The sequence below is a fragment of the Paralichthys olivaceus genome, chromosome 13, assembly GCF_024713975.1.
Source record: "Paralichthys olivaceus isolate ysfri-2021 chromosome 13, ASM2471397v2, whole genome shotgun sequence".
In the NCBI taxonomy this organism is placed as follows: Eukaryota; Metazoa; Chordata; class Actinopteri; order Pleuronectiformes; family Paralichthyidae; genus Paralichthys; species Paralichthys olivaceus.
This window is the reverse complement of record NC_091105.1, coordinates 596,089-620,343: the sequence shown is the minus strand read 5'-3', so window position 1 is coordinate 620,343 and position 24,255 is coordinate 596,089. Positions and strand designations below refer to the sequence as shown.

Genomic DNA, 24,255 nt, shown 5'->3' with positions numbered 1-24,255 from the left:
ACGCGTGATGCTGCTGAGTGGAACCCTCAGCGGATCGATGCCTGTGTTATTAAATAAGGTTCTGTGACGATGGACAAACTGGAGATGAACTTTCAATTCTGTAATTTACAACTTTGTTCTCATTAATTGAAATTTGTTTTCATAAAATTATATCTGTCCTAAAAAGTTATCTGCCATATATGTTAATTAATTTTAATAGATTATTATGGAGCGGTGCCCTTTTTCACTTGAGCGCCTGGGCCCTGAGTGTGCGTGTGCACGGCCGTGTAAGGCCCTCGGGGCTGATGATGTCAGGAAAGTGAAACTCAAGGAAACAGCAGAAGGTTCATCGACACTCTCAACCGAGATGGGTGTCCGGGGTCTGTCCTCACTGCTGGAGACCCACGGGAGGATCTACCGGGAGGTCGAGTTCCAGAGGAGGAGGCTGGTGATCGACGGCTGTAACCTGCTGTTCTCGCTCTACCTGCTCTCAGGTGAATTTAAAGATCAAACTTTATTTAAAACAGAAGTTCACACTGAAGTAACGTGTTCTGACAAAACTGTCTGTGTTACATTATATATATATATATATATATATATATATATTTATATTTATACTATTGTTATATTCTTCTTATATCATGTTCCTCTTGAACCTGAAAAGAACTTGCTTCATATTGTACCATTAAATGTCCAGTGTGTAGAGTTAGTGACATCTAGTGGTGAAGTTTCATGTTGCAACTGAACATTTATTTATTTGATATAAAAGTGGAGACCTCATGATTGACAGCTGACACTGACTCAGGATTGGTCGAGTGGGTGTCCCACCTTCTTACCACGGTTACCTCAGGTGCTCTGGTGGAGTCAGATTCCGGCCGGCGGCTCGTCCTTCTTAAACAAACAGGATGTGTGTCGATGTCACTTTGTTCTTTGCTTCCTTCGGGCGGTTTAGGTGTGGACCAGAATCACGGGGGGGATTATGCAGCCTTTGAGGAAGAGATTGAGAAGTTTGTCGCAGCCCTCAGACTCTGTGGGATTAAACCGTACATGGTAATGGACGGAGGCGCCGACTACACCAACAAGAAGCTTGAAACGCTGAAGCAAAGAGCTGTGGATCGTATCAGGAAATGCCACGAGGCAGCAGTGGAGGGCACGAGGAAGAGAGTCCTGCCACAGTGGGGCAAGATGGTGTTCATGCAGACGCTGGACCGGCTCGAGGTCCCGCTGGCCCAGTGCTACGGAGAAGCCGACGAGCAGATCGCCGCCCTGGCCAGTGAGTGGCAGTGCCCGGTGCTTTCCAATGACAGTGACTTCTTCATTTTCAATCTCCCGGCAGGACTGCTGCCCATCTCTCATTTCAGGTGGAAGGCAGTGGAGCGGAGCGCCTCGCGCTGCTACATCCCCTGTAAGAGCTTCAACAGGTCCAGCCTCTGCATCTTCTTCAACATCCAGCCTCAGCTCCTGCCCACCTTCGCCACCTTGGCCGGGAACGACTACGTGAAGCTGGATAGGACGGAGTCGCCCATCAGATGGGCTCAGTTTGATCAACCAGGTGGAGAGAAACCAAGTCGCCTCAGAGGGCTGCTCACCTGGTTGAGGGGCTTCCTGACGCCTCAGGAGGCGCTGGAAGCAGCGCTGGGGCTGATGGGAAACCTGAGCAGCCAGAGAAAGGCCGAGGTGCTGCAGAGCCTGACTCTGGGGGTGGAGATGTACCAGGTGCCTCCCAGCTCCCTGAAGAAGTTCTTCATCCACGGGATCGCTCCTCTGTTTCCAGCAGTGCAAGTAATGAAATCTTTTTCTGGGTGACCGTCTCTTTACCGAGGTCACAGCAGGAAGTTCACCGACAAACATCCAAGTCAATGTGACCGTTGAGTTTTTTCGTTGTTCGTCGTTTAAAAAGACAAAAGAATCCAAATTGTGAATCGCTCAGAAACACAAAATCAGCAAACAGACAAATTCCCTCTCATTGAAAATAATCACACAAAGATAAAAGTTGAAACTTTATGGTTGTTTTTACGGCACACAGACGAGTGGTGTGACCAGACGAGCGTGATGAGATGAATGATGGGAAACACACTTACAAGCAGTTCAAAGACAATGTCCTGTTATGTCCCGTCCTCCCCAAGGTGGCGGCTCGTGTCCCGGACTGGATGCGGCGTCCTCTGACGCAGGCCCGGCTGTCTTCAGACATCCTGGACATTCTGCTGCTGCACAGGAAGAGCCTCATCATGCCTGTTGACCACCGAGACATGCCCAGCGCCCACCTGACCTCCAGGCCGATCCGCCAGCTGATTTACAGGCTGCTGCTGGGCGGAGACACTCGTCTTCAGGTGGAGGAGTGGGACAGAGACGGCCTCCAGCTGAAATTCATCTTGGTCCCACCAGACGTCAGTTCAGTCGCTCAGCGGCTCGAACTCCACTCACTGAACAAGGTGGAGATTTTACTAAAACCTAGAATTGTCCCAAATGAAGATTTACTTTAACTGGAGCTCAGAGTCCAAACGACGGGACCGAGGTGTGTCCCAATACTTCTGTCCATGTAGTGTTCCAGAATATCTTTATTACAGTCACTGGAGTAAGTGGACTTCACCCGTGTGTTTGCTGAATGTCGCCCCCAGGCGGAGCTATCCGAGCGCCTGCAGGTGATTCTTCAGGCCTCGAAGGTGACGGAGGCCTCTCTGAGCCGCCTGCCGCCTCAGCTGCGCCTCCCGGTGGCCGTCACCTGCTTCTGGCTGCAGAACGCTCAGCCTGCTCCAGACGAGACGCTGCTGAAGTCGCTGCTGCTGTGGCTGAGTGACGGAGACGCCCTGAGACACGGAGCAGGTGTGAGACACGGTTCAGATCACACGTTACGCATGTGTGTATGTGTGTTTAACGTGTAGGTGTGCGTGTGTGTGTGTGCGTGTTGCAGTGCTGCATCAACATCAGGAACCGAAGCTGGACTTGAACGTGGCTCACGCCTTGAACCAGTGGCAGGTGTGCCTGAAGGACAGCGTCCAGCTGAACGAGCTGCTGAGCTGCCCTCTCCCCGACCAGCACATCGCACGGTGGATATCCCTGCTGACGACAGGTCAAAGTTTTTTTGAGGAAAGTGATGAATGAACCTTTACCGTGTTCTTTGTCCTGGTCCAGGTTGTATGAGGGGACGCTGCTCCACCGGCTGGTCCACAGGATGAGGACGACTGGAGGCATGAGGGACCTTCTGAAGAGAGATCTTCCTAACGTGAGACTGTACCGATCCATGCTGTCTGTTGTCCACCGCTCTCAGGAAGTGTTGACAAAGACCCCGAAGAAGGAAGCGGCTCTGTGGCAGCAGCCTCTGGACGACCTGCAGCAGCTGTCCGTCCAGTACGAAGACCAGGAGGCCGTGACTGAGATGAAGAGCATCATCAGAGCGCAGGAGGATCTGTTACTGGACGATGTGTTGTTGGTGAAAACAAGATACAAAACCAAAGAGAGACACAACCGGTGCAAAAAGCCAGAACTGAACCGCAAAGAGGATTCGAGGGGCTGGGACCTCCTCTAACGTGCTTCAATTAACCACGCGAGTCACCGTCCAACAGGCCAAAAATAACCAGTCGATGATTTACAGACGATGAACGACTGAGACACGTCACAGAGCTGAGAAACGTTTCAGCAGCAGGTTTCAACACTGACGGTGCTGCAGAGTTTTTCTACCATTTTAATTTGGATAAAAACCGTCAGGTGTGTGAATAAGAGTTCATCCAGTAACAGTTCGATTAAAGGTCTGATTCCACGTGATTGTTTATTATCAGCTGAAGCTTCTGGTCCAACACGTCTCACTGACGCTCGATAAGTATTTTACATATTTCTGTTTTTTGAGGAGATGATGATGAAACATGAGGGAAACGTTAAATCAACAGTTTTTATTCTATTTTTACAGTTTGAATAAAGAGTTTTAACTGAAACTGTGTCTGTGAATGACTGAGTCAGAACAACTTTCATTTTATTCTCACTCACATTAGAAGTGAAAGTGAAAATAAAGAGCGGGTTGTGTGACTGATGTTTAACTGATTTGAATTTGTCTTTCTCAGCGAAGTATTTCTGATTTTCAGGCATTTGTAAAAGAGCGAATGTGACGGAGGAAGGAGCTTCTCACATACAGAACCTCATTTAATTCACACGTCGAAGTTTCAGAGACAGAAACTCCAGAGGCCTGAACTAAGAAGCAGGATTTGTGGTTAACTTCAGGTTTAATTCAGAGTTTTCAGTCCCATGAAGCTCGTTCCCTTGTTACCGGGTAAATCACCATGGTAACATGTTTACCAGCTGACCGGCTCCAGGTTAAGTTGGAGATAAGAGATCAAACTGTATAAAGCTCCGCCCACTGACCACTCCCTTCCTTTGAACCATGACATCATGTTGTTATCGTGGAGCTGCTGTGGATCGTTCCAGTCTCTGAGGAGGACCAGGGTCTTCAGAGACCCACAAGATCCTCTGAGGAGTTTCTGAAAGATCTAGATTCTCCTCAGAGGATGAACCTTTGTCAGCTGCTGGAGCTTCAACAGAACCCACCTGACCCGTAGGAGCAAAGTACTCACAGTACCACAGACTGTCTACATGTACTTCACGTGTTACATGTTCACTGTGGCTGATGAGGAGCTCAATCCACATTTTACACATGAACGTCTTCTTAGTTTCTGTTTAGTTTTTTGTTTACACCTCAATCAGTCGATTCTGGACAAAAGCTACAAGAATAAGACTCATGTTGTAAAAAACTCTTTAATATATCTGCTGAAATAAAATCTCATTAATTTACCGACATGAGAGACGAAAACTTGGAAGAAAGAAAAATAGACTCTGCTGTTATTTCAGATAAATCGTCTTTTATTTCATGAACAATACGACAAAAAAGAGGATTTAACGCTGGAAACAGCAGCAGAGTGATTTTACAGCCCACATGTGCCTTTTGGAAATAAATTAAAAAATATCTTAAAATCAAAACTTTCATCACAGAGACAGCAAAAATAAACTACATTTCCCAGAAAGCACTGCGACTCCTCGACAGTGATCGGAGGTGGAAGAAAATTCTGATCAAACAAAAAAGATAAACAAAGAAGATGAAATTAAATTATCGTGGCTTAAACTTTGGGGAGAATCTCAAAATGAATCAGGACTGAACAGAGACACCATCCGTGAGTAAAGGGCGTCCGTTTCCACGGAGACAGACGATGAACGACTTCTCTAAGGCACAAGATGAGAGCGCGTCAGGACTGAAGTTTGTGTTTGCACCTGAAGCGGCGGCGGCGCCTCGACATCACGTCAACGTAAAACTCAGCAGGTTAGAAAATGTATTTTTTCTCCTTCCACCTTCAAACAGCAGCAGAGTTTTAATTTTAAATAAACCAGTGGAAGAAGAAGAAGCATGAAAATCTCTTTTCTATGAATCGCAGGAAAAAGCCCGTGTGGTGGAGGTGTGACGCTACTTTTATTCCCCAGAAACGACTCGTGAACACGTTTGTTCTGTGAGTTAAAGTCACGACAGCTTCTCTCTTTATAACGACAGAATCTGAAGATTGATAGAAAGAAAACATCAATAAGTGTTAAATGAGCAAAAGATTCATTAATGATAAATAAGTTCCCAAAACTTCTACGTTGTTTGTTGAGATTTAAAAAACGAGAAACTATTTTAAAAATCTGTTTTGAGGAGTTTGTTCCTTATTTTCAGAATGAAATCAAATAATAATAATAATAATAATAATAATAATAATTGAGTTTTCAGATCTCAGGTGAGAAAAGTTTGAAACGTTCAATCTGTCACATTTTATTTCTTTTAAACATTTCACTGTTTTCACTTTACAGCAGATCTCAGGGAACCTTTTCTTTCCATCGCTGATAATGAAGCTGGAGCATCGAACTGTTTCCGCACCGTCACACCTCCACCATGTTGTGAACCCGCCGCTGGTTCAGACCAGTTGTCTGACGTGGTCACACCCCCTTTTACAAGATCAGTTTAAAAAAGACCGAACACAAACAATTGCACACGTCTCTAGTGTTTGATTCATCCGAGGGTTTTCTAACCTACGTCCTACATCACGAGCCGGTTCACGTGGGAGGGTGTGGTCGGTGGTCCGCGGCGTTTTACCTCAACAGGGATCTACAGCGAGGAGGAGCACAGAGGGGCCGTGGTTCGATATGAAATACGCCGAGTACAGAGTCAGGACACCGGCAGCCGTCCCCCTCCTCTCGCCTCACTCCGTCTCCTCCAGTCGCAGACCAGAGTCCGAGGATCTCGCGGGAAAATCCCACAAGTGCTTTCAGTCTGAATGAGTCGGTAAGATCCCAAAACCCGCCACCTTCAGCCGTTCTCTTCGCCCTCCAAAGGTCAGAGTCATTCGGCCCCGGCTGCAGTGATGGGGGGGTGGTCATACCTCATGGAAACAGTCAGTGGGGGGGCTCCTCTGAACCCCCCTCCACCTCTCCACCTTCTTAATGGCCTCCGACACAACGCACACCGACGAGGTGAGACTCACCAGGAACAGCAGGTCTGCAAGACAAACAAGACTGCTGAGTCACAGCGTCACAGACAAACTGCTGAGTCACAGTTTAACTTTGTCAAAACATGTTTCAGAGCAATTCAGTCTTTACACATGCTGACAAGCTAACGTGCTAACGTGTTCCTTTAAGGTCAAACTCTTACCAAAGAAGCTGAGGCTCTCGGTCTGGAAGACGTTCTGCAGCGGAGGGAAGTAGATGACGAGCAGCTGGCCCATGATGGACGCCAGCACGGCGTAACAGAACGTCCTGTTGCTGCACAGACCCATCTCATGGACCATACGAGTCTGAGGATGACGACACACGATCACACGTCACACGCTCGTATCATCACCTCACATACGAAGAACGATACCGGGGAGAACGTCTCACCTGTGAGCGCGAGCTCAGAGCGTTGAACATGTCGAAGAAGACGAAGCAGGTGAAGGTCATGGTCGTGTCTCGAGGAGTGATCACGTTGTCCTGCAACTGAAGAGCGAAGAGTAAAGTTAGAATTTGAATTAAAGTCTTGGAAAGAAGGAGAAGAAGAAGAAGAAGAAGAAGGAGAAGAAGAAGAAGAAGGAGAAGACACCTCTCTCCAGAAGACGAACAGAGTCCCACAGACGATGACGAACGCAGACACCAGGACTTTGATGATCAGACTTCGGGTGATGATGCTGTCTCTTACGTTACGAGGAGGTTTTCTGATCACGTCCCGGTCGACGGGCTCCACGCCCAAACTGGACACACACACACAGACACACACACACACACACACACACACACACACACACACACAGTTTGTAACACTCGGAAAGTTTGGACGTGTAGGACAGAGACTTCCTGCAATCAGTCTTTGCACTACACTTCCCATGATGCTCCTGTACCTCTGAGCAGGAGGTCCGTCCATGATGATGTTGATCCACAGGATCTGCATGGCGTTCAGCGGGTTGGGGAAGTTCATCAGCGTCGCCAGAGAGATGAGCGTCAGCGCAGCAATGCTCCTGGAGACAGAAACAAGATGGACGCAGCGTTACAGAGAACACACAAACTACATCAGGACACGAGGAGAACACAGGGAGAACACGAGGAGAACACGAGGAGAACATGGGGAGAACACGAGGAGAACATCGGGAGAACACGAGGAGAACATTGGGAGAACATCGGGAGAACACGAGGAGAACATCGGGAGAACAGAGACGACCTTGACTCACGTGCTCAGCTGAAAACGGACAAAGTTTTTGATGTTGTTATAAATTCCTTTTCCTTCCTCGATGGCCGACCTGGAAAAAGAACAAAAAACTTAAATTTCAAAAACAAATAAAAAGAGAATTCAACACATCGAGAGAACGAATCTGTCATTTTCATTCTGATGTTCTGAGAAAAGTTTCTGTCTTCACAGTTTTAAAACCAGGAGGTTTTTCTACTCAGGATAATTATTCGTGGAATCAGCTGAATGAAGTTTGTTTCACGTTAACTCGACGTCTCCGTTTCTATGAATAACTTCCTGGTCTGACTCACATGATTGTCTGGAAGTCGTCGTCCACCAGGATCATATCAGCCGCCTCCTTGCAGACGTCCGTTCCCGTCTGGCCCATCGCGATGCCGATGTCGGCCGCTTTCAGAGCGACAGCGTCGTTCACGCCGTCGCCTGTCATGGCGACCACAGCGCCGAGGTTCTGGAGCGACTGCGGAGAGACGGAGCTTTACACGATTCTGAAGAAGACTGAACGTGATTTCTCTGGAAAAGTCCGGTCATGTCCCGAGCTGGAACATCTTGAAGGACAAATAACAAGTTCTCCACACTGAGTCTGAGGTTCTCACCTTGACGATCTTCAGCTTGTGTCTCGGACTCGCTCGATAAAACACAGCGATCTGCACAGACACACACACACAGACACACACACACAGACACACACACACACACAGGATCAGACACAAACACACTAATGATGTACAGAGATAAACTACCTGCTGCTGTGTGTGTGTGTGTGTGTCTGTCTCTGTGTGTCTCTCACTCTGGGGACGATGTGTGAAAGCTGCTGCAGGTCCAGTTGATCGACTTCTTCTCCTGACAGACACTGACATCCTTTAGAGAACAGACCCAGACGACTGGCTGCAGAGACACACACGTGGAACATCTTTATAAAGAAGATAAACTGTCGTGTTCACTTGTTTCTGAGTCTGATCTTTGAATATTGAGACGCTTTGTTAAAGATTGTGATATTAACATTATTCTGATGATTGATGAGGGGGCGGTTCATGACCTATGCTGGTGCCAGCCAGCAGGGGGCGATCCAGAGGTTGTCCATCTTAGTTTACAGTGATTGACACTTGAAACAATTTAGATGAAATAGTTTTGTCACATGACCTCAGTGTTCTACATCAATGAGAATACGACTCCACGCTCTCTGACCTATGGACACAGCCGTCTCCTGCGAGTCTCCAGTGATCATCTTGATGGCGACACCGGAGCAGATGAGCGTGGCCACGGCCTCTTTGACCCCTGACCTCGGGGGGTCGATGATGCCCACCAGACCCAGGAAGGTCAGGTTCCCCATCTCTGATCCGGACGCAAACGCCAGCACTGCGGGGGGGAGGAGGGAGAGGGAATGAGCGAGTTTAAAGGCGTTCACGTTCTCCGAGCTAACTTCCTGTCGGCGGCTCTTCTCACCTCTCAGGCCGGCCGAGCCCATGTAGCTGATCTGCTGCTGGTAGAGCTCCCTCTGCTGGTTGGTGATGGGAAGTGTGGTTCCCCTGCTGTTGTAGGAGCTGCAGAATCGAATCACCTGCTCGTACGCCCCCTTCAGGAAGTAAACTCCAGGCTGGTCCTGAGGAGGCGATTCACACATCCAGCTAATGCTAAAAACAACTTTGTGGTTCATACTATCAAAAGTTAATTTTTACAGTTACGTCAATCTTTCCTGTGTGTTGAACTACAGATCACAACTCTTCATTATCTTCAGTATGTTGGATCATATGATCACAATAACAACAAATAAAGAAAGAAAGACCGCTGATCACATGACACGACATATAAATAATAATCATGACACACAGCTAGGGGGCGTACAGACCTGCTGGGTGCGGTGAACACAGCGGACCGCCATCCACTTCTGCTCCGAGGTGAAGGGATGATCCTCCAGACGCACGTACTCCTTCTGCAAGCTCTCCAGCCCCATCTGGAAGACACAACAGCTGGATCAGGGACAACACCTGGACCAGAGACATCAGCTGGACCAGAGACATCCGCTGGACCAGAGACATCAGCTTTTGAGTGTCCCTGGACATTTTCCTGCAGAAAACATGTGGAACCTTCCCAGTGAGTGAGTGGGCGTGTCTCTGAGAGCCGTACACGTAGAAGACGAACGACTCTAAAGGACAGTGAACTCCAGAGTGAATGAGACTTCACGTCACATGTCTGTCTTTACCTTCATGGCGAGGGCGATGAGCGCTCCCTCAGTTGGTCGTCCCAGCAGAGTGTGATTCTTGATCACGGAGTCGTTGCACACACAGCCGACCTGACGTCACAGACACCAGTGAATCATCTTCTACAACAGCAGGTTCAAAATATGCAGACTTGATATTTTCCCTTCAGTCAACTCACCTCCACGATCCTACTGACCGAGGGGCAGGAGGAGCCGTGGAGGATCTCTCCGTCCAGAAACACTTCTCCTTCTCTGTTGTAGCCGACGCCCGTCACCTGTGTTGTGGGTAAAAATTACACGTGTTGGGAGAAAAGACCGAACATATGATTAAGAAATATCTGGCGTCATCGTCACTGAGATCTGGACGAACAGACAGAACAACTGAAAACCATCCAGCAGAGACACTGAAGCTTCTAAACTCATTTTCTCTCCACATCATCACATGTTCTGCAGCTCACGCTTCCAGATCCAGTATTAAACTTCTTCTCAAGCGGAATCTCTCACTTCAGCTTTCAGCTCCTCTGGTCAAAGTCATTTTCTGTTTCTCAAAACTTGAGTTTCTTTTTGTGAAAACATCACTTTTCTACACAACTCTACGTCATCAGTGTTGAGAGGTGGAGATCTGTCAGATCTGTCGCAGAAATCTACTTTCACGATCAGGAAACATTCGATTCTTTTTGTTATTTTAGAACCGGACCGTCCGATTCTAAACTTCTCACCTCGGCGTGGAGCCCATCTGACGTGTACAGCTGAGTGACGGTCATCTCGTTCTTGGTCAGAGTTCCCGTCTTGTCTGAGCAGATCACGTTGCAGCAGCCTGATGGAGGACGACAACACGAGCAGCTCGTCAGACCAACAGAGACAAACACGTGAAAACTGAAGTCACATCAGTCGATACGATGGAGAGTGATTATTTCAGCTTTGGGTCGACACTGAGAAACACTGTGCGGGCGACGTGTCCGAGGCCGTGAGACACCGGGATGTTGAGGATAATTAACTCTTCACTACCCAGAGTTTCCACGATGGGGAGCTTCTTGACGATGGCCCTTTTCTTCACCATGCGCATCACACCGAGCGCCAGCGTCACCGTCACCACGATGGGCAGACCCTCTGGGATGGCAGCTACCGCCAGACTGAGGGAGACAAGGGACAAACAGTACGTCCCCGAGATGAGGTTTCACCTTTACAGCATTAACCAACATTGAACATGTTTTAATTTGACTGAAAATATAAAGATTCATCTTTAGAACAGTTTTAAAAATGAATATTTTTGACTTTGTTATTTGTCTTTTTGTGTCATTTCTTCTCTCTTTGAAACTTACATCACAACTCATCTGGTTTTATGTTGCTGCCACAGTCTGATCCAATCATTGGACATTTTATTTTGCTGCGCTGTTTCAAGATACTGAAATTTATTTACAAATCAAGATCTTTGTTATTTTCTGGAGGAAATGATTAGTTATCTGTATATTAATCATAAAATGATTTGTTAAAGTTTATTTATAATCTGAACGTCTCAGTCTCTGAAACAGAAGGAACATTTTCTACTTTATTCCTGTGTGCCAGGACTTCCCTGCTCTCTACTGCCCCTGCTGGTCATGTGACTCTTGTTACGTGTTGACTTCTGGGTTCATGTGAGGCGTCTGTCACACGTGTCCACGGTGGCAGCAGCAGTGAAAGTAAGAGCAGGGACTCTTTTCTTTTTTTAGATTTAAAACTAAAACGTATTAGTGTGGATGTCGTCAGAGAGTAAACATCAGTCCGCTGATTGGACGACATCTACCTGACACCGATGGTGAACATGTCGAGGATCCTCTTCCCCTGCAGCCAGCCCACCAGCATGATGACCCCTAAAAACACAGTCACATCAATCAGACAAAACCAGGGCATGGGACACCAAGACGCTGACGACTGACGAGAGGAAACCAACCGATGATGCCAAAGGAATAAAGAGAGAGCTGCTTCCCCAGCAGGTCCATGCTCTTCTGCAGCGGAGTTTTAGGAGCCTGAGCAGAAGCAGACAGACAGAGGGGTCACAACAAGTTTTCATGGACTGACACTGAGGCTGCAGGAGAAGATCCAGGAAATGTCCAGAGACAGCGACTGAGACATTTGTTCTCACATACAGAACAGTTCTGGAGATGATCTGTAGTTCAGTGTGCAGCAGACAGAAGAAGGGAACCATCTTAGAACCGTTACCTCTTCTGCTTGCATCATCTTGAAAACTTCCCCAAACTCAGAGCTCTCTCCGGTTCCTATGACGATGCCCTGAGGAGGAGTTCGACAGCTTTACACAAAGATCACACACATGTACATGAACATGGTTTGAGTTCATATCATATGTTTCTGCATCTAATATAATAAGTGTGGTTACAGCACGTGTATGTTGGTCTGAGTTCAACATTGAGCACAATGTGTTCTAGTTTGTTATGATCAACATTCTGCCTCCTGCTCCTTTCTCCTCTTAAATTCCTCCGACACTTGTTCGTACTAACGTGACGCGTCTGTGTCCAAACAAGTGTTGAGGCTTTGTATCAGTTTGAATCCTCGCCTCTACCAACACACCTGAGAACACACGTCAAGGACAGAACCACTCGTAAAATCTGTGTGTACTTAAAATCAAACGAATGTGTTTGTACCAACAGCTCTTGTATTTTCCTAAATGAAGAATTTAAGAGGAAGAAGAAGAAAATCTGACCTGGATCTTTTAGAAAGTCTGACTAAACATTTCTAAGATCATTTCTAAAGTTATCTGAAATTTGTTTTAAACAACAAATGAAAATAGAAAAAGAAGAGACAGTGACATATCTGATTAAAGACTAAAGACACAAACTAATCTCACACTTTCTTCTTTTAAAGACACGTTTCACAGAGTTGAGGTCGGAATTAACCTTGAACTTTTCAACCTCAAACACAGTTTGTTTTTCTGATTATTCTAATTGAGACTTTGACTTTTCTTTCTGCTGTAATGTTCCTCAAACTGATTTGAATTGTTTTCCTGTTGTTCACGTTTCATTCTTCATTTTCAACAGGTGAAGCAGTTTGTACCTGTGAACAGGGCTTTACACTAAGTTCACTGTGTAGTTAAAGAACAAGTAGACTGAGGCTGTGTTGGTACCTTGGCTTTGCCACATCGCACCAACGTCCCCATGAAGGCGATGTTGCTGCGGGAGGCGATGTCTCCATTGGTGGTTGCCCGCTGGTGGGAGGTAGATTTGGAGCAGGGGGCGGTTTCCCCTGTCAGACTGGACTCATCCACAGACAGGTCGGTCGCCTGCGGAGGACAAACACGGAGGAGTCACTAAACTCTGATAAATAAATAATTAACTGTTCAAACTGATCAGGGGACAAACTGTCCCTTTATTTTTGAAACCAAAACATTTCTCTTTTCTAGGAAATTATCTTTATTATGTAAAATACAGCACAATACTGTGTGTGTGTGTGTGTGTGTGTGTGTGTACCTCAAAGAGGCGGAGGTCTGCTGGGACCCTCTCTCCCACCGACAGACACACGGTGTCTCCAGGAACCAGCTCTCTGGCCAGCAGGTGCTCCAGGTTCCCGTCCCTGACACTGGGGGGAGGGGGGAGAGGGGGGAGGGGGGTTCTTTAATAATCAGTTGTTCAGTGGATGAAATAGTAAACGAGTTAAGACTCAGTAACTATAGTAACGGATGCTCCGTCCACACAAAACATTAGACGAGTATTTTAGCTCCACAAGTTACGTGACCATTTACAAAAGCATCTTTTTTTGTTGGTCCAGACTCAAACACGAGTTTTCAGTTTTCTCTGATTTCGAAGCTCCTGAGTTTGAATCCCTAAATGTGCCTCAGACTCACCAGTGACATTCTGGAGGAACCAGCTTCCCGAGCTCTTCTAGAGATTTCTCTGAGCGGTACTCCTTCACACGGGAGAAATAAACAAAAACTGATGCAGCACAAGTTCACGAAGAGAAACATGGAGAAGAGAATTCTATCCACACAAGTAAACCTTCCTCATCCATGTTAACATCCACGACACTATAACGACAACATTTACTTACCTGGACGAAGGCAACTGTCACGACTATGATGATGGCCTGTGAATATGAAACACAGCTGGATGAATCCTCTGATACTGAACCTGTGTACAAATAAACTACCCACAAATCATACTCATGGATTTTCAGGTTTTATCGTCTTACAACACTTATAGTATAAAAACTCATGAATCGTAATATAAGGATTCAACCTGGAACCTTTTATTGTCATGTATCCTGCTTCCTTCTCACATCTGTAGCTGTTGAAGTACTCGGAGACGCTCATGTGGTATTTGATGTGATGTTTTGTTCACGTCCTGGAAGATGAAGCTTTTCCTTTAAATGACCACGTTCTTTCCTGTTCCATTTTATTTGAGCTCCACAGCGAGTTGAGACTCAGAAAAGTAAGTGGTTTTTTCTGTTTAACACTTTCACCATCTTTGTATATTATTTATTTTCATCTGTAGTTTTCTCATCCTGAACATTGATCAAAGTAATTATTAACTGCTGCAAAGTTTCCCCAGAGGGATCCGAAAGACAACGTTTAGTTAAATCTCATTTTCCAAACTTGCAGATCAACACCAGCAGAGTCTCCATCGTCACGCTCCCATAAAACATCCGCACAACAAGTGCAGGTCTGCAAACTGAAATGAAAACCGGTCTGCAGAAGGAGGACGGACTCACCACAGTGATGCTGATAGCGTCGTCAAACTGGTGCATGAGGATGCTGATGACAGCCGACGCCAGCAGCAGCAGGATGAGAGGATCTTTGAACTACAGAGACACAGAGAGAGGTTATGATGCTGTTAGACTCCACAGTGACGTCCCTCCTGGACACTTGTCTTCAGGGTTTAGGTTCATTTCACCCTCAGGATTCTCGTACGAGTGTTTTCTATGACTCATGCACGAGTTCACACGATATATGAACTCTGCATTAATTCCCTCACAGCACACTGAGCTGGTGAAGACGTAACAAGCGTAAACAGTTTGTAAGCGCACGATAAACAAGCTACAGACGTGACAGATGTGAGTGGGGCACGAAGAAAGACGATGTAAATCTGTTGACTTGCTCTTGCAGAAGACATTTAAAACATTAATCGTCTTCTGGTTTCTTTTCTGCCAAACATCCCTGCGGGGGACAGACAGGAAGAGCTACAGAAGACCAGGAGGTATGGAAAGGGAAAAGTGCAGAAAGAGAATTTCCATAGGAAACACAAAAAAAGAAAAAGTCATTTGAACCGTGAACATTTTTAGTTATAGAGATATGAACATAAACAAAATAAACATAACTACTATGTGCAAATAGACTTAAACTGTACAAGACAATAGTGCAAACAAGGGTGGACAAAAAAAACCATGTGCATATGGTGGAACTGTGAGCAGAGGAGGTGAATCATCTGGTGGAGTTGGATTATAATAGATTGATAATGTGTGTGTGCGTCTTCATATCTCTGTGCGTCTCGTCTCTTCATGAGCAAAACGTCTTTGTTCAGGGACAATGATTCGTTGTCTCGTGAACGTCGGTTCATGTTGTGTCTGCATTCAGATCAGCTCTGGTTGTTATGTAAGTGTGTGAGGGACGATCTGTTACTGCTGCACGACACGAACATTCAACTCATTAATATTAAATTGAAAAATGATTGAAATGAGAACATCACGTACAACATAAAGATTGTATGTACTACAGTGTGTGTGTGTGTGTGTGTGTGTGTGTGTGTGTGTGTGTGTGTGTGTGTGTGTGTGTGTGTGTGTGTGTTCTCCTGACAACACAATGACTCTCCGGAACGTGACGAGCCTCCAGACATTTATCAGGCAGCAGATAAAAATAGTTCGTTGGTTTTATGTCGGAGCTGCTGTCGGACGTGTGAGCAGCTTCCTCTGACTCAGCAGCGGTGGAACCGTCAGATAAAGGCGGGAGAACACACACTTCAGTTACATGGTGAGAGAATCTACACAAACACACCGGTTATAAACCGTGGAGGCCACACGGTGTGGATCAGCTCTCCGTTAACGACTCTAATGACCAAACCAGCAGCTCTGGTGCTCTGTGAAGTTAAATGACATAATGTCTGTGGTAACACAAAGAGCTCCGGCTCTGGACCGTCACTGAGATGACTCACGTGCAGGTTGTGTTGAATTCTGTTGCTGGACGACTGTGGACTGATATAAATAAATAGATATATAGATTTATTACCTGTAAGATGTATTTCTTCCATAGCGGCTCCTCTTCACCGATGTCGAACTCGTTCCAGCCATGGTACGCCCTCCTGCGGTTCACCTCCTCCTGGGTCAGACCCGACTGCAGGTCGGCCTGGTTTGATTTGGAAGAAGTTGTTCATGTTTTGTTTGTGTCCATACAGATCATTTACTGGTGGAGAACACGACACGGGTCAGTAACAGTTCCACCTCGTCACCGCTCCAAGAAAAGAAACAAGAAATCCCTGCTCCTACACCGTCACTGCTCCCGACTCGTCAACTGCAGTAAAGAATCTACTTCGTCTCTCAGACAGAGACCAGCAGAGACAACCACCACATGTGCCTGCAGGGGGCGCTGCTGCTCAATAACTAACCCTGACACTTTCTTAAAACAAATATTTATAACAAATATTTATAATTCCAAAATAATTCCTGTGAGAGCGAGTGACAGTGATGAGCTGAGTTAACATCTGTGTTGCTGCTTTGTCTTCAATGTGAATAAATTGTCTTTAACTTGTAGTAGTTAGTGGTAGTAGTACAGAATACTTGGAGTACAGCTGTGTCTTCTGCTCTGAGGATACTGTACCTGCAGGACACACGCTACTTCGTTGACAGGGAGTTCACTGGCTTTTCTGGAGGTCAGTACCGGGACCATGGTCTCATCTTCACTGGAGGGTTGTCTCTCGGAAAGCTGCAAGACACAGAGACATAACTTTATTAGACCAGACAGGACGCACAAAAACAAGTTCTGAGCTCGAGGACATTTATCTTTGTGGGAGCGAGTCAGTCTGGAAATAATCTGAGCTCTGTCAGCTGACCACAGCAGAGACTTGAACCTCCGTCTGATGCTGCTCTGCTGCCTGCGGCTGAACGACACATTCCAACAGCTTGTTTTTAATCTGTCTCTGATTTGAAACTCTGACTTTACACCCTGACAACGGGTGAGTAAATCTTTTAATGAACTTGCTGTTGTTTTGTTCCACCAGAGTCAAAAACTGTGCTCGTCACAGACATGTGGAGTTTAACATTCAGTCCTTTAGGTTTGTGAGAATCCAGAGCCTTCAGACTTCAGACCGGTGGCTCTGTAGTGAAGTGCTTCCAGAGTCTTGTCCTCAGACACATTCAAACTGCACCTCCACCCTGGATCAACAAGGATACTCCCACAGAACCGGTCGACTGAGGACTCCATCAACACAGCTCTGCAAACTCCACCAGGGGACAAACTGTGCGTGAGGACTTCAGCTCAGCAACAACACCGTCCTCCTCAGCAAAATGGTGACACAGCCTGAGGGACAGCCCGCACACATGCAGATGGACCAAGGACTTTTTAACAAATCGACCCCAAACTGTTAGACTGCGGGCCCCATCACTCTGCGCCCCCCCGACACTGAGGCCCACGGGGCTGCGCCCTCTCCTAGACCCCCTCTACACCCATGACTGCACACCAACCCACAGGACCACTGCAATCATCAGGTTTGACACCACTGGCTGCCTGGTTGGACTGATTCTGAACAGTGAGGAGACGGTCTGCAGGGATGAAGTCTGACACTGTCAGGATGCTGCTGCTCCACCAACCTGGCACTGAACAAAACAAGGAGCCGATCATCAGTTTCAGGAAAAAGGAACCTGCAGCGGCCAGAGTGACTAGCTTCAGTATATCGTTGATGCTCCGTGAGTTTGAGGAGCAGAAGAAGAAGAAGACCGGAGACTTGAGGTCCGGTCAGGAAGGACGGAGTCACAATGACTCCGTCCTTCCAATGAAGACAACTGTTCCTCTGTCAGCTCGTGAGTCGTGTCACTGACAAGAGCTTTAAAATCACCTCAACAGTCTTAATGTGCATTAATGAGCTTGTTTGTGATTGGCTGGTGATCCAGGTAAAAACATTGTGGACTTTCTGACAGTCCGGGCCCGTCCTGACCTCTCTGGAGAGAACCTCCAGAACATTTCAGGTAAATATCAGTCTGTGCCTGGAGTCAGGGAGCTTCAGTTCAGACTGTGGTCGTACTGGACGGCTTCACGTGTGACTTACTGCGACTGTGTGAACCAGACGTTTCACCACTCTCAGAACTTCCTCTCTTCACGGAGTGCGGTCGACTGGATTTTACAGAGTTGTTCTTTTATTTCAATGTCAGTGCAGAGAGGAGGAGTGATGTGACCACAGACGTCTACAGTACGACTGAATGTCTCCTTCACTTTGTGTGCTCAGCAGTTAGAGACGACCCGTCCAGCAGACACAGCGGTGAATGAATTTCAGGTATTTCTCATCTACTGACAATATTTTCACAGCCTCAGTTTGAAGAAGACAAAAAAATAAAACACCTCGTCCGCTGCGTCTTCTGCCACCAGGTTTCTCAGAAACACAACTTGACTGCAGGTGTTTGTTTTAACTCCTTAAACGTCGAGTAAAAGTGAAGCTGAGTTTTCAAACTAAAGTAAAAACAGCAAACTGCAGCAGAACCCGAGCAGGAAACTGGTTCAGGAGGATGAACATCATTCTTCACTTCAGCCACACGAACAAACTCACAGTTCACAGAGACACGAGATGATTCATATACAGACAGAAGCTACCACACAGCTGCTGACGCCTCCTCACTCCGACAGATTCAAAGAAGCTTTTTAGGAAGTGAGGCCAGTAGTAAAATGTTCTAATCATAAATATAGATAACAAAACCTCCCGCTCAGTGTTAACTAACGAGGACCAAGATGGAGTTCAGGCAAATTCCCATTGATTGGCTGATAAATGATGATGATGAGTTTTCATTCTAGTGGACGTGATAATCACCTCTGACACACGAGAGGTGTCTCACCTGCTCTCCACAGACACGTCCTCAGATCAGCACAGACACGTCCTCAGATCAGCACAGACACTGTGACCTGGTCAGTTGGCATTAAGCAGGACTCAGGCTCTTAGCATTAGCTAACATGTCCAGGTTCTCCTCTGCTCACACATCACAAGAGGAAGTCCCACCGACCAGACACAGTGGAAAGTGACGTCTGCCTCCTCTGCTGCCGTAGTGCCTCTGAGCAGACAGACTCGTCCTGAGCTGTGGGAGGTTGAGCAGTGAACAGAGCGGACGGTGAGGCCTCCAGCAGCAGAGGTGAGAGGATTGTTTCTGATTAGTGACCGGGGCTTATCAGAAGATCCACCTGATGGACCAAGACTCCTGGACTGCCCTCTTCAGGATGGGAGGGCAACAGCAGGCTGAATGTTGTCAATCAATATGATTCAAATGTTTGAGTCTGTGAAACATCACATTTTTAGAATAAAGGTTAAAAGTGTCTGAGGCTCATTTCTTACATACGTCCTCCTGACATTCAAACTTCAAATAAAAATCAAAGTGTAAAGACAACACAGGACAAGGGACCTGTTCCAGAGTCCTGTCAGCAAACCATCGTCCTGCCCTCATTACAATCATCATCATCATCATCATCACCCTCATCCTTTCCCAGCAGCTCAAATTAGTTTCAGGTCAAACTCATGTGCTGAGAGTCGGTGTGGGCCGAGAGCCAGATCCCTGCAGGGACGCTCATTTTTCCTCCGACACCTCGGCTCAGCATCAGTCTGGCTGCACAGAGGAGAGAGAGAGGGCGAGCTACTCCACTCAACTACAAACACGTAGTAGAGAAGCAATGTGTTGTCTATTCACCTCACACACAAACAAGGACCCACACACGTGTATAAAATTCCAAACAAACACGCACATAACTCACGACACACCGGCGCTACAGCGGTAAATCCGTTCTTTGTTGTTTGTAGCACGTGTGATGTTTGTAGCAGCGTACAGCCAGTTTAATCCTCACAACAGGAAACAAGGACTTCACCTCTGACACCGAAACACAGTAACTGTAACAGGGCGGAAAACAGGACGGACGGGACTCACACAAACCACATTCCTGTTTCAGAAGAATTTAGCAACAGGAAGAACCAAACGTTTGAGCGTAAGAGAATCACAGGATTGGATGTCACACCTGGTGAAATTAAAGCTGATTCAGTGCTGCGACTTTACCCAAGTCTCCATTTATGGTTTCTATCTGTGCAATGACTACTTTTATTTTTATCTTATTTTATTTTACTAATGTGTAAACATGATTCTTAAATGTGCCGCAAATAAACTTAACTTATTGTCAATGTCTTTTATTTTCTTCTACAGATTTGTTTCGGACATTGTTCTTATCTTTTATCCATCATTGTCAAATCACTTTGGCTCAACTCCTGTTATTTCTGTCTTGACCAAAAACACCTTAAAAAACTAAATACAAGGTAATGAGCAGAAAGTTATTGCCGCTGCAGCTCAGTTAAGGTCAATCAGTGCACAGGTTGAAGTTTGTGCTCTTTAAACACACAATGACTGATAATCTGCTGCAGCTTCAGTTTCACACTGAGATTTCAGGTTTAAAGTCAAGGTGATGATCGTCCTCTGTTATCGACACGCTTCACTAACGCTGGTGTTCATTTCAACTCCCCACTGACCGACTGCTTTCAAGGCGAAAGCACAAACGCCTCGTTTATCAGCAGCCGAGACGTGATATCAGCTGAGTGCAGTTCTAAATGGCCACAGGGTCGATGTTCACTACTAAGCTCGTCTAATTTAATGACAGTCACAGAGAAAAACTAGTCTGAGGCAAAGTAGGTCAAAGCCAAACACGAGGCTGCGACTTTCACAGACAAGACTCAATTAATTCCTACAGAGTGGGACCAGGATCTGTCCACTGTGGAAATAAAACTTCTTATTTTTAGCATCAGTGTCTTTAAACTGGAGCAGCTTCAGACCATAAATACTCACACATTCAAATTGTCTCCTTAAATTGAGTGTTAGGGAAACTTGATATGATGGAAAAACTGGTTTGAGAAGCAGCCGAAGTAACAAAACTAGTAAAAAAGTGAAACATCACAAAATGATCCTTTCAAACAAATAAAGAATCATTAGAAATGAATTTGCACTGTTTGCAAACAGAGCTTTATCCAGCGAAGCAAGAGAAGCTGCTTTCACACAGGAACTCTGTGAAACAGAGACATGTTGTGTAGACATGTTGTGTAGACATGTTGTGTAGTCATGTTGTGTGGTCATGTTGTGTGGTCATGTTGTGTAGACATGTTGTGTAGTCATGTTGTGTAGACATGTTGTGTAGTCATGTTGTGTAGTCATGTTGTGTGGTCATGTTGTGTAGACATGTTGTGTAGACACGTTGTGTAGACACGTTGTGTGGTCATGTTGTGTAGACATGTTGTGTGGTCATGTTGTGTAGACATGTTGTGTAGACACGTTGTGTGGTCATGTTGTGTAGACATGTTGTGTGGTCATGTTGTGTAGACATGTTGTGTAGACACGTTGTGTGGTCATGTTGTGTAGACATGTTGTGTGGTCATGTTGTGTGGTCATGTTGTGTAGACATGTTGTGTAGACACGTTGTGTGGTCATGTTGTGTAGACACGTTGTGTGGTCATGTTGTGTGGTCATGTTGTGTAGTCAGTGTGTGTGAAGCAGCAGCAGATCGTCCGACTGAGGGGCGGAGCCTGTAGAGCAGCAGGAGGCGGGACAGTAACAGTTATTTATTTCACTTCCTGTATTGTTGGACCGACACAGATACCAGTAACTTAGTGGAGGGATGTGGTACCGGTCAAGAACATTTTTATTTCTCTGTCTTTAATAATCTGACATGAGACACACTTGGACATGTGTTTATGAGTGTGTGTGTGTGTGTGTTGGTGCAGATCATTTAAATGTGGCTTCATAAGGAGACTGAGCTCATTGGAGGATGTTTAATGTTTGAGTCGTCTGCATTCTGTCTTAATGAAGTCCAACAGAAACACTGTCAATGTCGTGTTGTGTTCGAAGTCTGAAGATTTGTTTGTAAAGGAGAAAAACTGCTGATAAGAATAACAGCCGCTCTGCTACCATCACTGAAAACACTGTAACCTGCTCAGCTCTGATGTTCACTGTGTCTCTGTCTAGTGGTCAAAGGTTCAGTCGGGTCCGGCAGGATCTCAGGGAAACTGAGTGGATGTTGAACGAGGCTGAACGGACCGGCAGGCTGCTGCGGATAGTCAGCGTGACCCGACTCAGACGCCAGCAGAGTTTAATGGAAGGAAGCAGCCGAGTGTGAAAGAGGGTGAGACACTGAGGAAGAGGTTATCATGAGGAGGGAGGAATGGATGGAGAGTCACGGAAACTCCACCACCTTCACACGTGCCCCCCCCCCCCCCCGGTCTTTAGCAGGTAGACAACCTGAGCAAACACACCGGGCTCCGCTCAGCCTCAGGATTAAACTGTGTTTGTTATAATGAGATTTATATCCTGGACGCCGCCTCACATCCTGGTTATAGTCTTATGATTCAGGATAAGCTGCTTATAGGAGTCTTTGTGTCCCACTCTCCAGGAACACACTGTGTGTTAGCACAGCAACACAACCTACAGTCGACAACACATACAGTCGACAACACCTACAGTCGACAACACCTACAGTCGATACAACCTGCAGTCAACAACACCTGCAGTCGACATCACCTACAGTCGACAACACCTACAGTCGACAACACATACAGTCGACAACACATACAGTCGACACCACCTACAGTCGTCATCACCTACAGTCAACACAACCTACAGTCAACACCACCTTCAGTCGACAACACCTACAGTCGACATCACCTACAGTCGACAAAACCTAGAGTCAACACAACCTTCATTCGACAACACCTACAGTCGACACAAACAGTAAACAACACAAACAGTCGACAGCACTCAAAGTCAACAACACCTGTGGCAGCTTCAGTTGTCATGGAAACTCAAAAGGTTTAGTTTGTCCAGTCTGAGCTACTGTAAAAAACATGGCTGCCTCCATAGAGAGGACCCACTCCTGGTGTAAATATAAAGTATTTCAATATAAAGTATTTCAATATAAACTCTTTCAATATAAAGTCTTTCAATATAAAGTATTTCAATATAAACTCTTTCAATATAAAGTATTTCAATATAAACTCTTTCAATATAAAGTATTTCAATATAAAGTCTTTCAATATAAAGTATTTCAATATAAAGTATTTCAATATAAACTCTTTCAATATAAAGTATTTCAATATAAAGTCTTTCAATATAAACTCTTTCAATATAAAGTATTTCAATATAAAGGCCCATTCTAGGGTAAAGAAAACTACGATTTGTACAATTCAGATGAAACACACTAGTAAAACATCTCTAAGATTATTTTATATTTAATTTCTAACAATAGATCAATTCACCTATAACACACACACACACACACAAAACACACAGACAAAACACACAACACACAAAACACATACACACACACAGACAACACACACACAACTCACACACACACACACACACACACACACAAAACACATACACACACACACAAAACACATACACACACACAACTCACACAACACACACACACACAAAACACACACACACACAACACACAAAACACATACACACACACAAAACACACACACACACAACACACAAAACACATACACACACACAACTCACACAACACACACACACACAAAACACACACACACACACACACACACACACACACACACACACACACAAAACACACACACAAAACACACATACACATTAGCCTCGGTTAGCTTTTGGCTAGCACCGCTAGCGATAAACACAACGGTGGCAAGCGGCGGAGGCTGAACGTTTCCACCGGTGAAACGACCCCAGTCCCCGCCGTGCTGTCCACCATCCACCGGCCTCCGTGTCCCCACGCAGCGGCGCCACCGGAGGTCGGTGTGGGGGCGGACATCAGCGCCCCTCCGGTGACAGCAGCGAGCTAACAGCCGCGCACAGAGCTCCACTCTCGGCCAAACTAAACCAAACCACCCGTCGCCTCGCTCGCTCCGCGGCGGGGATCCAGCTCCGCTCGGTGTCGGTGTCGGTCCCGCGTTAGTTCCGGTAACACTCGGTGGATTCGGTTTCGGAATCAGCGGATATTTGACATGAAAAGTCCTGAAACGTTGAACTTACCAGCGGCTCCCGTTTCTTCAGCATCTTCCGTGAGAGCAGCGAGCAGCGGCCATCACTGCACACTGCACTTCCGGTCCACCTTCAGAGTTAAAGCCACACCCAGGGCGAGGCCGGAAACCACCTTTTATTATATGTA

General features: G+C 46.1%; 2 protein-coding genes across 5 annotated transcripts; one reads left to right on the top strand and one right to left on the bottom strand.

Annotated features, from left to right (window-relative positions):
- The first annotated feature begins 282 nt into the window (after positions 1–282).
- aste1a (asteroid homolog 1a) lies at positions 283–3,908 on the top strand. Its single transcript, XM_069537229.1, has 6 exons — positions 283–473; positions 932–1,761; positions 2,106–2,411; positions 2,598–2,802; positions 2,891–3,026; positions 3,112–3,908. The coding sequence occupies exons 1-6, from the start codon at positions 347–349 to the stop codon at positions 3,503–3,505; spliced, it is 1,998 nt and encodes a 665-aa protein (XP_069393330.1). The 5' UTR covers positions 283–346; the 3' UTR covers positions 3,506–3,908.
- Positions 3,909–4,806: 898 nt separating this feature from the next.
- On the bottom strand, positions 4,807–24,220 carry atp2c1 (ATPase secretory pathway Ca2+ transporting 1). 4 transcript variants are annotated; one of them, XM_069537225.1, is made up of 27 exons: positions 24,120–24,220; positions 16,699–16,803; positions 16,111–16,227; positions 14,601–14,690; positions 13,941–13,976; positions 13,738–13,799; positions 13,364–13,472; positions 13,021–13,176; positions 12,102–12,170; positions 11,833–11,908; positions 11,686–11,752; positions 10,911–11,035; positions 10,622–10,719; positions 10,082–10,177; positions 9,906–9,995; positions 9,552–9,656; positions 9,149–9,305; positions 8,891–9,061; positions 8,493–8,590; positions 8,299–8,349; positions 7,996–8,162; positions 7,689–7,757; positions 7,362–7,478; positions 7,067–7,214; positions 6,868–6,963; positions 6,641–6,782; positions 4,807–6,487 (listed from the first exon to the last, which is right to left on the bottom strand). In XM_069537225.1, exons 1-27 carry the CDS (start codon positions 24,141–24,143, stop codon positions 6,366–6,368), a joined length of 2,763 nt encoding a protein of 920 aa, XP_069393326.1. In that variant the 5' UTR covers positions 24,144–24,220; the 3' UTR covers positions 4,807–6,365. The 4 variants fall into 4 exon arrangements, with proteins under 4 accessions (XP_069393326.1, XP_069393327.1, XP_069393328.1 ...); XM_069537226.1 differs by lacking the exon at positions 24,120–24,220 and adding an exon at positions 19,816–19,942; XM_069537227.1 differs by lacking the exon at positions 24,120–24,220 and adding an exon at positions 18,921–19,353.
- Positions 24,221–24,255: the final 35 nt, after the last annotated feature.

What these genes read in the sequence shown, in the direction of transcription:
- aste1a (XM_069537229.1), top strand. Translation starts at nt 347, where the DNA reads ATGGGTGTCCGGGGTCTGTCCTCACTGCTGGAGACCCACGGGAGGATC. An exon ending in CGCCCTGAGACACGGAGCAG is followed by an intron (nt 2,803 to 2,890) that starts GTGTGAGACACG and finishes TGCGTGTTGCAG; the next exon opens with TGCTGCATCAACATCAGGAA. An exon ending in CCCGACCAGCACATCGCACG is followed by an intron (nt 3,027 to 3,111) that starts GTGGATATCCCT and finishes GTCCTGGTCCAG; the next exon opens with GTTGTATGAGGGGACGCTGC.
- atp2c1 (XM_069537225.1), bottom strand. Translation starts at nt 24,143, where the DNA reads ATGCTGAAGAAACGGGAGCCGCTG. An exon ending in TCATCGCCCTCGCCATGAAG is followed by an intron (nt 9,657 to 9,905) that starts GTAAAGACAGAC and finishes TGTGTCTTCCAG; the next exon opens with ATGGGGCTGGAGAGCTTGCA. An exon ending in GTCCGTTTTCAGCTGAGCAC is followed by an intron (nt 7,479 to 7,688) that starts GTGAGTCAAGGT and finishes TTCTGTCTCCAG; the next exon opens with GAGCATTGCTGCGCTGACGC.